Raw genomic sequence first — 16,109 nt, forward strand, 5'->3', positions numbered from 1 at the left:
GGACAACACAAGCACGTCCCCTTTGAGACTGTGATTTGACAGGTTTGGTTTTACATAGCCGTTGCTCAGCTCTTCCTCATAAACGTTCTTCTTCTTTTTACTATTCTACCTTTTGCTTTTTTACTTTCTGAACTTCCTTTAGTGGTCGGATCCCAACGGTAGATAGGGTTTTTGTGTCACGTTATGCAGCATGACACTCGATGATGGAGGAAGTGTCTTGTGTTGTTTGAGGAATTGTGACACCTTTATTATCTGCGTTTCAAAGTAGATTTTTGGTCACGTTTGTGTGGGAGTGAAAGACTGTCGCGGCTTGTCTCAGAGCTGCTGTTGAGTTGATGAAGTAGGAGAGAATAGACCTGCTCTCAGGAAGTCTAGCTAAACATAACCCACAACAAATAATATAGGTTTGGATCAGAGGGAGACACAGCTGTGGCTCCTAATGCACTGTGGTTTGTTTAATTAAAGACTTGGTGTTAAAAACAAATAACCTGTTTGGCTTTGCTAAGTTTGTCAAGTTTCAAATTCATCTGTCTGCAAGAAGAAATAGCACATGTAGGAGTCGATTAAATAATGTTTACAGAATTTATTAGGTTATTGACCAAATTTTTGAGCCTTTTATTCAGAAAGGACAGTAAAGAGTGACTGGTGAGAAATGGGATGGGACTGGGAAATGACGGTGGATCACATTTAAACTTGGGTTCTTTGAGAGTAGGGGAGAGCGGGATAAGTTGTCACTGTCTAACATTTGATTTTACCATTTTGGAATCCATTCAGCCGATCTCCGGGTCTGGCAGTACCACTTTTAGCATAGCTTAGCATAATCCATTGAATCTGAAGCCATAATACGGCAGCAGAGTCCTTGATTATTTAGCCGGGATGAGAGTATAGTTCCAAGCCATATCTGCCTAGAAAATCGCAACTTTTTATTTTTCGTCTGTCTTAGTACACGATGTAACTACAGAAGAGTCAAGTTTTAATAGGAAAAATATCAAAACTCTTTGTTCATTTTTGAACACAATGCTAATGGTCTAATCAGATTAAGTGGATTGTGCTAAGCTATGCTAAAAGTGTTAGCGCCAGACCCAAAGATCAATCGGAATGAATTCAAAAATGGTAAAAAATCAACTCTAGTGTCCCTTTAATTGTGACTATTTTCATTTTAAAATTCAAACCAGAACTAGAAATAGGAGTAGGCTTTGTGACGATTTGCCCCAAAGTAATTGAGACAACTTCCCCAAATTGACATGTGTGCTAATACGCACAACCGGCGCTACGTAATATCACTACGCTGCTGCAGCCATGTTACGGCAGCAGAGTCCTTGATTATTTAAAAACAAAAGTTTTTGCAGAAAAGCTTGCATGCACTTAGAGGGTTTTGCAGCGAAAGACAAATTGTTAAATACCTATGAAATTACTAAAGCGACATTTTCAATTACTGACCAACAACTTTTGCATTGCCATTAAAGTGAAATTACTAAACATAAGAGTCTGATAAAAATGCTAATTTACAATAAAATATGTAAGGCACACTAAGAGGGTTTTGCTTTTGAACTCCTTATATAGTATTTACAATATAGTATATTTATAAATATATATTAGTGCTTGATGTGTAAGTATGTCTTTAAAGTGCAGATGCTTATTGTATATGAGCAAAACAATTGTGCATTTAGTATATTTGTTGGAATGTAAGATATGTGTGCAGGTAAGCAAATAAAGTGTGAATCCTGGATGAAAACAGTGTATGAGCAGACAGTGTAACGATATAGAAAGAATGTCAGGGTGTTTTCATCATACACATAAAATATAATTACTATATAAGTCTAAACAATATTATCTATTACATAGTGATGTTTACAATGATGCCTCCAGGCAGCTATTTCAGTCATGCAAGAATAAAGTTTATATCACAAAAATTGCATGCTAAAATCATAACTGAACAACCCATTTCTGACCAAAAGCAATTAAACCTGACTTCAACTGTACCATAATTGTTTGTCGTTTATATTGCTGGCTTTTTGTTTACAGGTGGACGCATCAATACTACTTACGTATGGATGTACAACTCTCAGCTCAATCTATGGATCAAAGTGGCGTCTCTCAACAAAGGCAGATGGAGACACAAGATGACAGTGCTTCTGGGAAAGGTGAGAGAGTTTTTTTTATTTTATTTCAAGAGGTGTGATCCTTTAAAAAGAGTGTGCTGACGGTGTAAGAGACATAAATGAGTTAATGTGTCAGATGATCCTGATATCCTGGATAATAATAGTCACCGTTCCACCGCAGAAAAAGTGGAGAGGGGGTGAACAGGGAGGATATGCTCTTTGTTCATAAATATAAGCAGCAACATTATCATTATCATAAATATCATCTTTTTCTTGGTAACATCAGTTTTATCACAGTAAAAAAGGAGGAATAAAAAGCACTTCAGGGTTCACAAGTCTTTGAAATCCTTAAAAGTTTGTGAATCTGGGGGGGGGAATTCAAGGCCATGGGAAGTTTTTGAAAATATGCATACATAGATACAGGTCATTGAAAGTGCTTGAATTTATTTTATGCAAGAAGTTTTCTGGAAAAAATATTATTCCCTGTGTAGGATAATATCATAAAAATTCTAGACTTTTTAAGCACGCGTGCTAAACTGTGTGCTTTAAATGCTTATATCTTCTGTAAGCACCAAAATGCTTTTTTGCATAGTTGTGTTTGACACACAAAACGTCTCTGTTTACGTATGTAACTTTTGTTTCCTTAGAAGGGAACGAGACGCTGCGTCTCCCTTGCCATACTTCCTGTGTCCCTGTAACGCCGTCTTTGGCAATACTTCAGATAGCGATATACTTCCTGGCACCCGCGTTACCCTGTCTTTGTCGTTAAGCCTCACCATTGGTTGAATTTGATATACGTATTCAGACGCACTTACCCCTGGAGGCGTCCCCAAAGTGTCACCGCAGTGGCGCAGTGCGAGTTCCCTCGAAAGGGAACTGTAACAATGTATCTTAAAAGGTAACACGATGTAACCTTGCTCTCACTCGAAATGTGTCCCCACATTTAGTCCTTGAATTTGAGGGTATTGGACCTGGAAAGTCTTTGAAAGGTCCTTGAATTTAAAGTTAACTAAGGTGTGGGAACCCTGGCACTTTTTGGATGATATTTTGCATCACAAATACAAAACTCCCTGGTTTTACCTGCCAGCATCTTCTTTAAAGAAACATGCTGTATGTAAAGAATTGCATACCACATTGATTTAGATTGAAGATAAAGTTGTAAAGAAATGTTTTGACCAATAAGAATGTAGTATTCTCATCTGAATGTAATGTAATGAAATGAAGCTGACATGCTTTTCAAGTATGCAACGCATACTCGAAATGTGACCTCTGCATTTAACCCATCCCAGTGAGTAGTGAACACGTGCACTGCAAGTCATGAACAGACCGGAAGCACACTGAAAAAAAAATCTCCGGTTGCACGTGATTGAATTAAGTTTTCTTTAAAAAATTGTTGGATCTACGTAATTTCATTATGTAGCCTACACCAGTTCAACATGATTGAATCAAGTTTTCTTAAAATGAAATTAATTAATGTTAATTTTATTTTAAATAAACCTAATTTAATTATGTGCGACTGATGTCCAGAAGTTTTTTTTTTCAGTGCAGTGGGCAGCTATCCCAGCGCCCAGTAAGCAATTAGGGCTACGGTGCCTTGCTCAAGGGCACCACAGTCGCAACCTGACGGTTGTGAGACTCGAACCGGCAACTATCGGGTTACAAGCCTGACTCTCTGACCACTGGGCTTCGACTGACCCCAGTCATCTTTTTTTTCTTTATACCTCGACAATGCTTGTTTACTAATCTTTCTCATGTTTTAAACATGGCATTGTATACTACAAGTACTGTTCCGCATGCATGTTTCTCATTTGTGCATTGCAGCTAATGAATAAACATGCAACACTTTTCCCCATATTTGAAGCCATTACGCACATCTTCCCCCTGCCATTGGCACGGAAACTGAGGAGATTCCATGTTGCAGATGCAATCTCTTGGCTTTCAGACTGATGATATGATCAGATTTCTACAGCAGTTATCAGGTTGCTGTCATTTTGAATGGTTTGCTTCGACCTAGTTTGTTATTTGAACTTAATGTAGAAGAGAAAGGTTATGATTCTGCAACTATGCACATGTATGTACATCCCAAACTTGTAATTGCTCGAAGGAATTGTGTGTCATTTGCACACACACACACACGGACATCCTTAGAGACCCGGTTCTCGGGAAATACACTTCATTTTTTTCCTCTGTGTTTGTGTGAGGCTCTGTGTCCTTCCCCTTTGAATGTTTACACCAGTTGCTTGACTTTCAGGATGTTCGCAGTTCTTTAGAAAGACAGTTTCTATTTCAAAGTTGTGGTTTACTTCAAAATGCCAAATTCTGTCATCATTTATCCGAACTCAAGTTGTTCCAACGAGTTTGAAAATGTAAAGAATCTTGACTTTGCTTATCTTCTTTGACATCAAAGCCATACAGTAAACATCATCTTTTGTGTACTGATTAAAGGGTCAAATGGGTTTAAAACGGCATGAAGTACGTGATGACAGTATTTTCATTTTTGGTTAACTGTTCCTTTTATGCAAACTGGATGTGTTTAGGTTTTAACGGATCAGCGATCGATCATGGCTGAGGAGATTTGATGGAGGATAGGACAGGTCTGGTCCAAGACTAAAATCCTTGTTTGTGCTTTCCTAACTAAAAACAGCTTGCACTGACATATCTTAAAAAAAAATCAGTGCCATTATTTTGTCTCAAAATGCACACCAGTTATGTTTTTTTTTGTAAGGGTTCATGCTTCTGTATTTTGCTGTACGGGTTTCCTGTTAAACAGCTTTTAATGTGGCTCAGTGTTCCTATATTGTTATTATGACCTCTGCACACTTCCTCCATAGTGACAGTTTTGAGGATACAGGTGTGTGTGTCCATGCATAGCCACAAAGGCCTCTGCACAATCTGTTTTAACAGCAGGGAAATGTGATAGACAACTGTAAATTTATTGCAGAGAAGAACTGTCACCTATTGTGTTACAGTACCATAACTCAATTGATAGATCACTACATTGGAGAGCAAAGGTTATGGGTTTGATTCCTAGGAAACAGGCATAATAATAAAATGAACAGCATGTAATGCACTGGAAGTCATTTTAGATAAAGGCATCTGCCAAATGATTAAACATAAACACATAAAGCATGCAGATTAAATTATTTATTCGATTAATTATTAATCAAGGGTTAACAGTACAATGAGACTTATAATCGTGGTTTATATGTGCTGGACATGTAAGACCTGGATGTCCACGTATGTATTTGTTGTTTGCACCATAATACTTAATTTTGTGTAACTGGAACCTGTTTTACACAAACGTGGACAGTTACAATGCTTCATGTTCAAAGAAAAATATTTGGTTATTATATTTATTGGTTCTTCCTAACCCCAAAATAGCTGGAAGAAATTTGATAGAAGACAAACCAAAGCTTGGGTTTTAGGAGGTTAATGGATTGGTACTGTGCCATACAGTGTGTTTTCAATATGTGCTTTTTATGATTAAGTTTAATTTGTGGTTTGTGTGTGCGTTTTTGCGGTTTTACGTAGCTCTACTTTAACTCTTTCCCCGCCATTGACGAGAGAAAAACACTTCCCTGCCAATGACGAGTTTTTTCTGGAAATCCGTATTTCCGCTATTATCCACTATATTCCCCCCTAAGGGCAAACAGTTCAAAGTCTGTGTATGTTTTGATCATCGCTAGGGCTGTCACGGTTATGAAATTTGGCTGACGGTTAATTGTCTAATAAATTGTGCTGATTATGACGATTAATTGGCTGTTTTAGTGCTTTGACGATTATGATGATTAATTGTCTGTTTTATTGCTTTGACATTTAATTTTCATAATTTGTTTTGCTTGTTTATGAAATAATTTTCACACATAGTTGTAATTATTTCAAATAAATCTTTTGCGAGGTTTACCTGGCAGTAAATATTAATACACGTAACACATATTTAAAAGTAATCCGATAATGTCTCATTTGTACAGGCACTGCAGCTCCCCCTTGTGTATTTTAGAGAGATATGCAATCATTGCGGTGATCTGAAATCATCGCGATGAGGTCAAACAATCGCGATGAGGTCAAACAATCGCGATGAGACGATTATTTAATCATTGTGACAGCCCTAATCATCGCTCTAAATCTGATATAAAACACTAAACAGTCCTTCCAGAAATTTTTTTTTGTGATTGTTGCGAGCAAAAATCCTTGATCTTGCGGCACGTTTTCTTTAAAAAATGTGATGAAATATGCGGGATATTTATGCAATTTTATGAGATGAAACATGGCTGCGCTTGTGTTAAGTAAATGCAACATTTTTCGACTTTGTGCTAAGATACAATTGACTTTTTGCTACGAAAATCCGGGGATTAGAAATCATGCAAACCCGCATATTTTGGGCTCGGAAATCTGTCATTTATGCGGCGAAAGTGTGGCGTATTTGAAAAAATGCGGCTTTGGCTGATTATGCATTGAATCATGCGTTCGCATAATCGCGTTTTTCTGGAGTAGGGATGCAACGATTAAACATTTTGATTTTTCGTGGATTGATTTTACTTAACCGTGACATTTTAAAGCGCGGTTAATAGTGAAACCGGTTAATCGCTGCATCCCTATTCTGGACTGACTGACTAAAGCTCCAAGCACCCTAGGGCTGCATGATAAATCACATGCGATAGTCATGCACATCTCATCAGTAAAGCCGGTTCCTTGATTAATAGTAAATCAGCATCACCTGCTTTCAGATGGGGCAGCATTTACTACACAAAGCCGTAGTTCCCTGACAAGCTGGGCCATATCGCATACATATCGTAGGCGATACGTCCGCAATAATTCAGGGCTCAAAATGAACTTTTTTATGTGGTAGCACTGGTGCTCCCAACTTTAAAGAGTTAGGAGCACCAGCAAAAATTTAGGCGCACAGATCCAAAAATTATGGTTAGGGAGCATTTCTGATTCTGGATGTCATAAACAAGTGAGTACCGCTTACTCCGGTGACTGACGAGAGATGGATGATGTGAACTCCACTGCTTTGCTCTCATTGGTTGTTGCTTCCAAAAGTCGCTCATCATTTGCATAACTTTAAACTTTTCTTAATTTTGTCATGCCGCTGAACACTCCCCATACGGTCACCAGTAGTCATTGGTGTTCGCGTCGTTGGAAGTCGCCAAGCTTCTGTTTGAATGAATGAGATCATGTTGCTTTGCTACTGCTAGTAGCTGGTAGTCTGAATGGGGCATAACTTTCTGCAAATGACCAGCGCCTTTCAGGAGCGACAACCAATGAGAGTGAGTTACATCCATCTTTCATCATTTACTGAGAGGACAGTTACTTATTTGTTTTAGGACAACCAAAATTAGGAACAATGGTTATGATTCTCAGCATGTGGATCATTGTCACCACTAAAAAGGGATTTTGGGAACTCGAACAAAAAAGAGCAGATGACGACATCACTTGGTTTGCGCAACGGCGCACGAGGATAAGCTTAACTTGCATTTAGCAATGACCCCGCTAGGGACAATTCTCTTTGACCAATCACTGATCTGCAGTGTTCAAATGTTACATTTAGTATCCGTACGGCTCACTTGAAACCTCAACCTAAAAAGTACATGGTAGTAGGTACTGTACGCAGTAGAAACCCCCAAAAGTGAGCCGTACCGAGCCGTACTATGCAATGGAAAGTCCAATGTGTTAAGTCTATGTGTATGTGTGTTTTGCAGGTATATGCCGTTGGAGGTTATGATGGACAGTGCAGTCTCAGTAACGTGGAGGTGTATGACTCCTTCTCCAATCGCTGGACTGAGGTGACGCCTATGAAAGAAGCCGTCTGCTCCCCGGCGGTCACCAGTTGTGCAGGAAAACTCTTCGTGATTGGAGGACAGCCTAATGAAAACAGCTGCTCCAACAAGGTAGGAAAAAAAGAGAAAAAGCTACATACTGCATGAATAGATTAAATAATTTATGATTTTATGTTCCACTGCAAAATAAACAAAGCAAAGCACCACTTAGCTTTAGTGTTTGTTTCGAACACAATCACTGGGAACAATGCCTCTTCTAAGCTTTTGGCAAATGTTAGTTTGTGTTTACAGAACAACCAATACTTCTTGACATTTGATTCTTAAGGGGGGTTAAAACAATGCCTGTTTCAAATAAAAACTTGTTTTTTAGTACCCACTCATTTGTCATCTTTTTTCAGTTTGACAAGGTAATTTAATGAAGTGAACAGCAGGAGAGATTGTACCAACTTTTCATGTAGGCTCTGTTCCAAACCATTTTTAGATGCATGCCTACGCTATTGTTAGAGATCATATGAACACTACAAGAGAAAACACTGTAGCCAGCAAAATGATGTTGTCATAAAAGATCAAACATCAAAGGCATAATACATGTGTATTTCATAAAGAATGTGAGAATTTGAAGATGTCAAATAAAAGATTGGTTATAAATACAATATTGTGCAAAGGTCCGAGGCCATAATTAGATGTTTTGGTTATTCAATGGTATGATGACCTATATAGTTATTTCTCAGTCACTTTATTGTAACACAACCAGAAAATGAATAAAATGTGTATGTAATATTATAAAACAGAAAAAATAAGCTAAACTGGGAAGTTTTTAGTGTGAGTTACCCCTAAACTAGAAGTATAGTCCTGTTTCTACGCATACGTGAGGGTCTGTGTGGCTGATTCTCACGAAAACTTGGTTTTAAAAATGTCAAGCATGAAAATGTAAAAATTGCTTAAATTTACTTTTTTTCCCACCAGACATTGAAAAACAAAGTCTGGAGTATATGGGAACATTAATTTAAAAACTTTTACTTATCATTTAACACTTTTTATAACATAATTTAAAAAATTAGTCCTAAAAAATCTCATTACCGCAACAGTCAGAAAACATCAACACTGACATATTTTCAAAATGACATGACAAACCTAAAAGAAAATAATTTGGAGATTTTGCACATGCATTTAAAATCAAAGTATTATGCTTCTATTAATTAAATTAACATTTAATAAGCATCTGTTGCGGTAATGATAATCAAAATGTCGTGTAAGCATTCTGACAAGACAATATTTCAAATTAACTGTAAAAAAATGATCTTACCTGGTAGCCATCTTGAAGTAACTGGTCCATGTGCTTGGTCACTCAAAATCAAACTTTATTAAAATGTTGTATGTGTGCTTAAACTGTTCTCAAAAAGTGTTGCGGAGGATGAGAACATCAGGCATGGACACATCATTTTCCAAATTTTTCTTCATTATTATTATACATGAATATTCAGTAAATATTTTTTCTGTCATCTAAAGTAGTCTAGCAAAACATCCATTTATTTTTTTTCTTAATATTTTTGTGTTCATTTGATTAAATTACAACATAATGCATGTTCAAACACAGCCGGACGCATTGCGGTAATGAGAATTTCAGCAGAAAATGAGATAAAATTTCCAATTATAAATTCTTATGTTGAAATCACACATTGTGCAAGGTAGAACACAGTATTGTGTTAATTCTGATGCTTTTTAATGTTACTATATTACACATTTTAAAGCTAAAATCATTAGTGCCGTGGTGTTTCAATGGTTTCGTGAGAATCACCCGTGTACTTTACGTGCACCACCGGAATTTTTTAACCGCTTGTACTTTGTACGCATAGGCCGTGCATGCGCGTACATTTTGTTGCAATGCACATGCGTTGAACGTGTGTACATGTACAAGTCAATAAAACTATGCTTAAAGGCTTGTCATTCGAGGATACAGACTACACTTAGGGCTTTAAACTTGAGCAATAGCCGGAACCTGTAGTCTCTCTTAAAGGGCACCTATTTCATTGCTAAAAACAACATTATTTTGTGTATTAAGTGTAATACAATGTTTTTGTGTGGTTTATGGTTAAAAAAACACATTTTCCACATACGGTAAATTTTTGAAGCTCCAGATTTTACTCTCTTACTTGAAAAGCACAGATTTGAAAAGCTCTGTGTCCCTGATTGGCCAGCTAATCTGTACGTTGTGATTGGCCTGAATACCTCTGATGTCAGCCAGAATTGTGACGCTCCTTACCATGTTTGAAAGATTCGCTCACAATGCAATACTGACAGAAGTTAACTTACAGGCCGTGTCCACGTCAACCGGCCCAGGAAGTAAACTGTTGCCTACAATCTGTGTGCTTTTTTCTGTCCAAGAAAAGAGATTTACGTTGGAAACGATAACTCCTGTCATCATTTACTTTGGGGTTTGTATCTTATGAAAAACGTTCCAGAATTTTACTCAAAGTCAACGGAAATCGAGCAGGACCAAAACATTTTACAGCTGATCGCTGTGAAAAATGTTAAGCGATGACGTCCCAAGTATAACCGCAGCAATGACAGTGTTATTAATATGACAAAGTAAGTGTTTTGATTAATGCCATTAATGTTTATTTTTTAATCGGTGTATACCACTAGTCAACTAAATGAATATAACATGGCAAAGATGAATGCACATTTATATATTGATTCAACAGATTTATAGCAGCTTGAAAAAAAATCTTGTCATGGATTTATTGCATTTTGTGGAAAAAATAATCAGTTTTTATAATAAATCTTTGAAAATCAAGTTATGGATTTGGTTTTTATGTTTTTATAACCTAAAGATGCTATGTGAAAGTTTGTAACAGAAAATAGTGGTTTTCATCTTGTCACTTTCTTGGTATAGAAAACACATTTTTACCGAAATTTGTCAAAATAGATTTATTGCATTTTGGAAATAAACTCTTCATATTTTCAGTTTTTCTGTTTTGCATCTTATTAAAAAGAAAGAAAATTAAATTTGAATACGCATTAAAACATTGACCTGGCCTAAGACTTTTGTATAATACTGTATGTCACTCTTCTTAAATATGAATATGTGTTAAAGAGCAACTATCGTCCAATTCACGATTTTACATTTTCTTTGGTGTGTGTGTGTATAAGTACATATTAACGATATGCAAAAGGTACAAACCCCAAAGTAAACGAAGACGCGAGTTATCGTCTCCAACGTAAATCTTTTATCTTGGCCTACAACAAACACACGGATTGTAGGCGACAGTATACTTCCTGGGATTGGTGATGTAGACAAGATCGACATTATCATAATTCTTCCCGCTCTGTAAATTAACTCCTTTTAGCATTGCATTGTGAGCAAATCTTTCAAACATGGAGCGTCACATTTCCGGCTGACATCAGAGATATTCAGGCCAATCACAATGTACAGATTAGCTGACCAATCAGGGACAGAGCGCTTCTCAGATCGATAAGCTTTGTACAAAATCAGAGCGTTTGAGGAAAGCAGTATGTTTGGAGCTACAAAAATGTACGGTAGATGGAAATTAATGTGGGTTTTTTTTAACCATAAACCACACAAACACATTGTATTATAACAAATACACAAAATAACGTTGTTTTTTAGCAATGAAATATGTGCACTTTAATAGTTCTGTCTAAGTAATAATCGTCAGTTTCACCCAATTTTTGTGTGCATTATGTTTTGACTTAAATATATTTAGTTGTTGTTACCCTAGCAGCATGACAAAAGGAAGATGAGCATTATTTAAGTTTAGGGTAAAGTCACCTGTAATTTCTGCCTGTTTAAAGCCCTGCAATTTGGGCCTCTCTTTGAACAGAAGGGCTGTTACCAACATATGGGGAGTGAATGTGTGTGGTGTTTATGCAGGTGGTATGACCTGGTGAACAGGTGGGGCTGTGCGTTAAAGTTTTTGTATTTGGGGACCCTGCTGCTGTCTCAGATAACATCTCACGGGTTGAATTACCACTGCTCAGATAACCGCATTCTTGCCACCTGGAACAGAAAAAATGAAGACTTGGGTTTAAAAATGAAATAAGCTGATAAGCTTTCATAGAAGCTCTCTTCCACAGAACATTTCCAGAATGTTGTTCCTCTTGTGTGGCAACATCTTTATACTCTTATCGGTGGATGTGTGTGTTTTTATTTATGTATTTTATTTGAGCCCCTATCACACATGCAGCCTGTAATCTTCAAAAACTCGGCCATCATTAAAGCTTTTTAAATAGAGATAAACAAAAAAAGCATCACTCTTATTCTTCATATTTGTGTGTATAAGGTCCAGTGTTATGACCCGGAGTCTGATAGCTGGGAGCTGAAGGCATGTGTCCCCTTTACCAAGCCTAACATATCTGCTGTCTCTCTCAATAACCTCATCTATGTGTGTGGAGGCCTGACCAAAGCAATCTACTGCTACGATCCTTCACAGGACCACTGGATGCATGTGGTCAACACCTTTCACAGACAGGTAACCGGTTAGCTTTTTACTAAATGCTATATATCTGGAAATAAAGTAGAAGTAATTTAAGTACTTAAAGCAGTGCTTCTCAAATAGTGGGGCGGGACCCCCAGGGGGGGCTCGAAGCAATACCAGGGGGGGCGCGCGAGACCCCGGGGAAAATACTTTATCAGGAAGTGATTTTTTTGCACCGTCACTTAAAGACATAACACCTCAATCACGCTGATAAGCCGCTTGAGTATTTTATTATTATTTATTGATTATATTTAATTTAATTTTTCAGTATCAAATGGTCAAAAAATATTATACTTTAAATAAGGATTGATTTTTTATTTCAGGCAAATTGGTGCATTTTAAGTTTTTTCTGTTACAGACTAAAAAACAATGTTAATAAAGTTGTTCTTTGTTGTAAGTTGATCGATATTTCTTTTTTTGTGTGTTTTCGTGTTGTGTTTTCTCACTGTTAATAAGGAGGATACAATGTTTTGCAGATCATTCGCGGCGGAGAGTTGGGGGGGCGCGAAATGTTTAATTCTTCCTAGGGGGGGCATGACAGAAAAGAATTGAGAAGCACTGACTTAAAGGAATGGTTCACATTTAAAAATTCCTGAATTCCTGTCATTTCCGCCTGTAATTTCCACCCCCTTGTCATCCAAGAAGTTTGTGTTTCTTTCTTCATTTGAAAAAAAATTAAGTTTTTTGAGGAAAACATTTCAGGATTTTTCTCCATATAGAAAACTTTAGTGGATCTCAACATTTTACAGTTTCAATGCGGCTTCGAGGGGCTTTGGGTGATCCCAACCGAGGCATGGGGGTCTTATCTAGCAAAACGATCATCATTTTACTCCCCAAGCCCCAATTATTACATAATTATTACATATTACATAATTACATTGAAAGGTCATGCATGCCATATGCAAAACGCACACTTACAAACCATTTTAAACAATAAACTGACACAAAGACATTGATTAGTGTCATTTTACATACAATCTCTAAACTGCCCCTTTTCTCCACACTGGAGCAGTAGTTTTGCATGTCCTTTTGACATGATTACATAATACGTAATGTCGCGGAAACGCATCACAGGGCTAGCACAAATTGAGGTGAACTTTATTTTGTTTAGTTTATTTGTTTGTTTGTTTTTGTGGACAAAAATGACAGGCGTTTTGTAGGACTTTTATGCCTTGGTTGGGATCGTTTAGAGCCCTTTGAAACTGCAATCTGGCCTTTTAAAGGTGCAGTGTGTAACTTTTATAAGGATCAAATGACAGAAATGCAATATAATATCCATAAATATATTATCAGTAGTGTATAAAGACCTTACATAATAAACTGTTATGTGTTTATTACCTTTAGAATGAGACGTTTTATCTACACACACTGAGGGTCCCCTTACATGGAAGTCGCCATTTTTGTGCCACCATGTTTCTACAGTAGCCCTAAACGTGACATTTTGTCACTACTGTATTTTGTCTTAGATAACAACATGTTGGTCCTTTGGCTACTACCGGAGCTTCTCTATGAATTTCTGTGAACGGTAGACTGAGCCATTGGTTGCAATTCACAATCTCACTGCTAGATGCTGCTAAAATTTACACACTGCACCTTTAAGTCGTTGGGTTTAATTGAAGTATACTATATTGAGAAAAATCCTAAAATATTTTCCCTTAAAATATCAAATTTTTTATTGATCAAAGAAAGACGTAAACATCTTGGATGACATGGGATTTAATTCTCAGGATTTTTTTATGAAAGTGGAATAAACCTTTAACTCTTTCCCTGCCAGCGTTTTAAAAAAAAGGTGCTAGTCAGCGCCAGAATTTTTCATGATTTTCACAAAAGTTTAATGCCTTCCAGAAAATGTTCTTCTTTAAATATATAAACAAACAATATATCAAATTAAAGAACAGACCCTCTGCTTTAAAAAAAAAATCCTACCTTCATTAGTTCTCTTTTTATCACCTCTCAAATATGGGTAGGTTTCCTCAAAAACACGCAATTTTGAGCAAAAAGCTGAGATAATTCCATTTTTGTGAAGAGATTTTGATAGAGATCAGATTCAGAGCGATCTTTAAAACATACACGGAGTTATTTCTCTTTCACATGAGGCGCATCTTCCGCGTTGTATAAGTTGCGGTATTGCGGAAAGCTGGAAATTCTCGTCATTGGCAGGGAAGTGTTTTCTATTAATTGACAAATTATCTCGTCAATGGCGGCGAAAGAGTTAAAGGACCACACCGCCATTTTTCAATATTTTACTATGTTCTACCTCAACTTAGATGAATTAATACATACACATCTTTTTTCAATACGTGTACTTAATCTTTGTACAGCATGTTGTGAATGTGTTAGCATTTAGCCTAGCCCCATTCATTCCTTAGGATCCAAACAGGGATGAATTTAGAAGCCACCAAACACTTCCATGTTTTTCCTATTTAAAGACATGAGTAGTTACACAAGTAAGTATGGTGGCACAAAATAAAACGTTTATTTAAAAAAATATTTTATGGCGGAAGAGCACTTAGTTTGCAGCATTTCCACCTCAATGCGCAGTAACATCATCACTCCTGACTACTCCTCCCCTCGCTCAAACTCGTGGCAATATTACTGGCCCAAGATCGAAGAACATAGTAAAATATTGATTTTGGTCATTTGAAGGGGGTTTGCTAATTAAATATGTAAATAAATATAATAATATATGCATTATTAATATGAAGTGTGTATGGTAACGTATGCTACACTGAGTGCTAGGGATGGGCATAATTAATCGACGATCGATAATTGATTGTTAAGAATTTCGTCAATGACGTTAATTTGTTATCAATTAATCAAATACATTTTTTTTTATCTAACTCCTGTTTCACAAATATTCCGTTTGCGTATGTGTGCGGCGAATCCGTCAAGCACCCGTTGCAGTGCGCTGCTGACCGCTTATTCTGCTTATAAAACGTTCATGTGATTGACACTTTCTGTGAACACTTTTCCGCATAAACAATAGAACAAAGCATCATTTTTTTTTCACAAAACAATAGCCTATATTTTAGATATTATTTGACAGACTAGTAAGTGTGGATTAAGGATGTTTAAAATCTCTAGCCTGGTGGTCAGGATCTGAATGGATCAAATCAGCAGTTTTGCAATGCTTTATTTATCTCCACATATATCATAAATAAAAATAAGCAGAGTAACTTTGCAAGTCTACCCTTCCACATTATATATTTCCTACTATGTTTTATTATTTCAAAATAATAAACGAGAGTATTCAACGACAAAAAGCGTCTCATATGGAAATAAATCCTCACAATATTATTATTTCTCAAAACTTTATGACAAAAATAAGCAACTGTATTCCTACAGTTATTCAAAGATGCACACATTATTCCGCATATATTTGAATATTATACGAAAGTATTCATATAACGGCACGTCTCATATGGCAAATATCCTCACATTAACATAACAGCATAGTGAAATGAATAAACAGACAATGAAACAGGATTGAAATATAAATTGTATTATTATTACCGGGAAAAAAAGCAATATTGCGAAAATAATCTCTGAGGTAAATGCGTGAAAAACGCTGTTACCCGCACAATAAGTGCGAAAAAATGAGCAATAAAAGTGAAAAAAGCATTATTAGGCCATGTCTCAAAACTTTATATGACAAAATATATTTAAAAGAAATGTATACTTACAGTTATTCAAAGATGCACACATTATTCCATATTACTCCCGTTTAT

General features: G+C 36.5%; 1 protein-coding gene across 2 annotated transcripts in view; it reads left to right on the top strand.

Moving 5' to 3' along the window:
• klhl24a (kelch-like family member 24a) overlaps nucleotides 1–16,109 on the top strand; it is a 36,590-nt gene that overhangs the window by 15,226 nt on the left and 5,255 nt on the right. For both annotated transcript variants that reach the window (XM_055203390.2, XM_055203388.2), the window contains exons 5-7: nucleotides 2,026–2,144; nucleotides 7,805–7,993; nucleotides 12,187–12,375. In XM_055203390.2, the coding sequence (XP_055059365.1) occupies nucleotides 2,026–2,144; nucleotides 7,805–7,993; nucleotides 12,187–12,375 (497 nt within the window). The remainder of the gene's footprint in view (nucleotides 1–2,025; nucleotides 2,145–7,804; nucleotides 7,994–12,186; nucleotides 12,376–16,109) is intronic.

The sequence above is a fragment of the Misgurnus anguillicaudatus genome, chromosome 2, assembly GCF_027580225.2.
Source record: "Misgurnus anguillicaudatus chromosome 2, ASM2758022v2, whole genome shotgun sequence".
Lineage (NCBI taxonomy): Eukaryota > Metazoa > Chordata > Actinopteri > Cypriniformes > Cobitidae > Misgurnus > Misgurnus anguillicaudatus.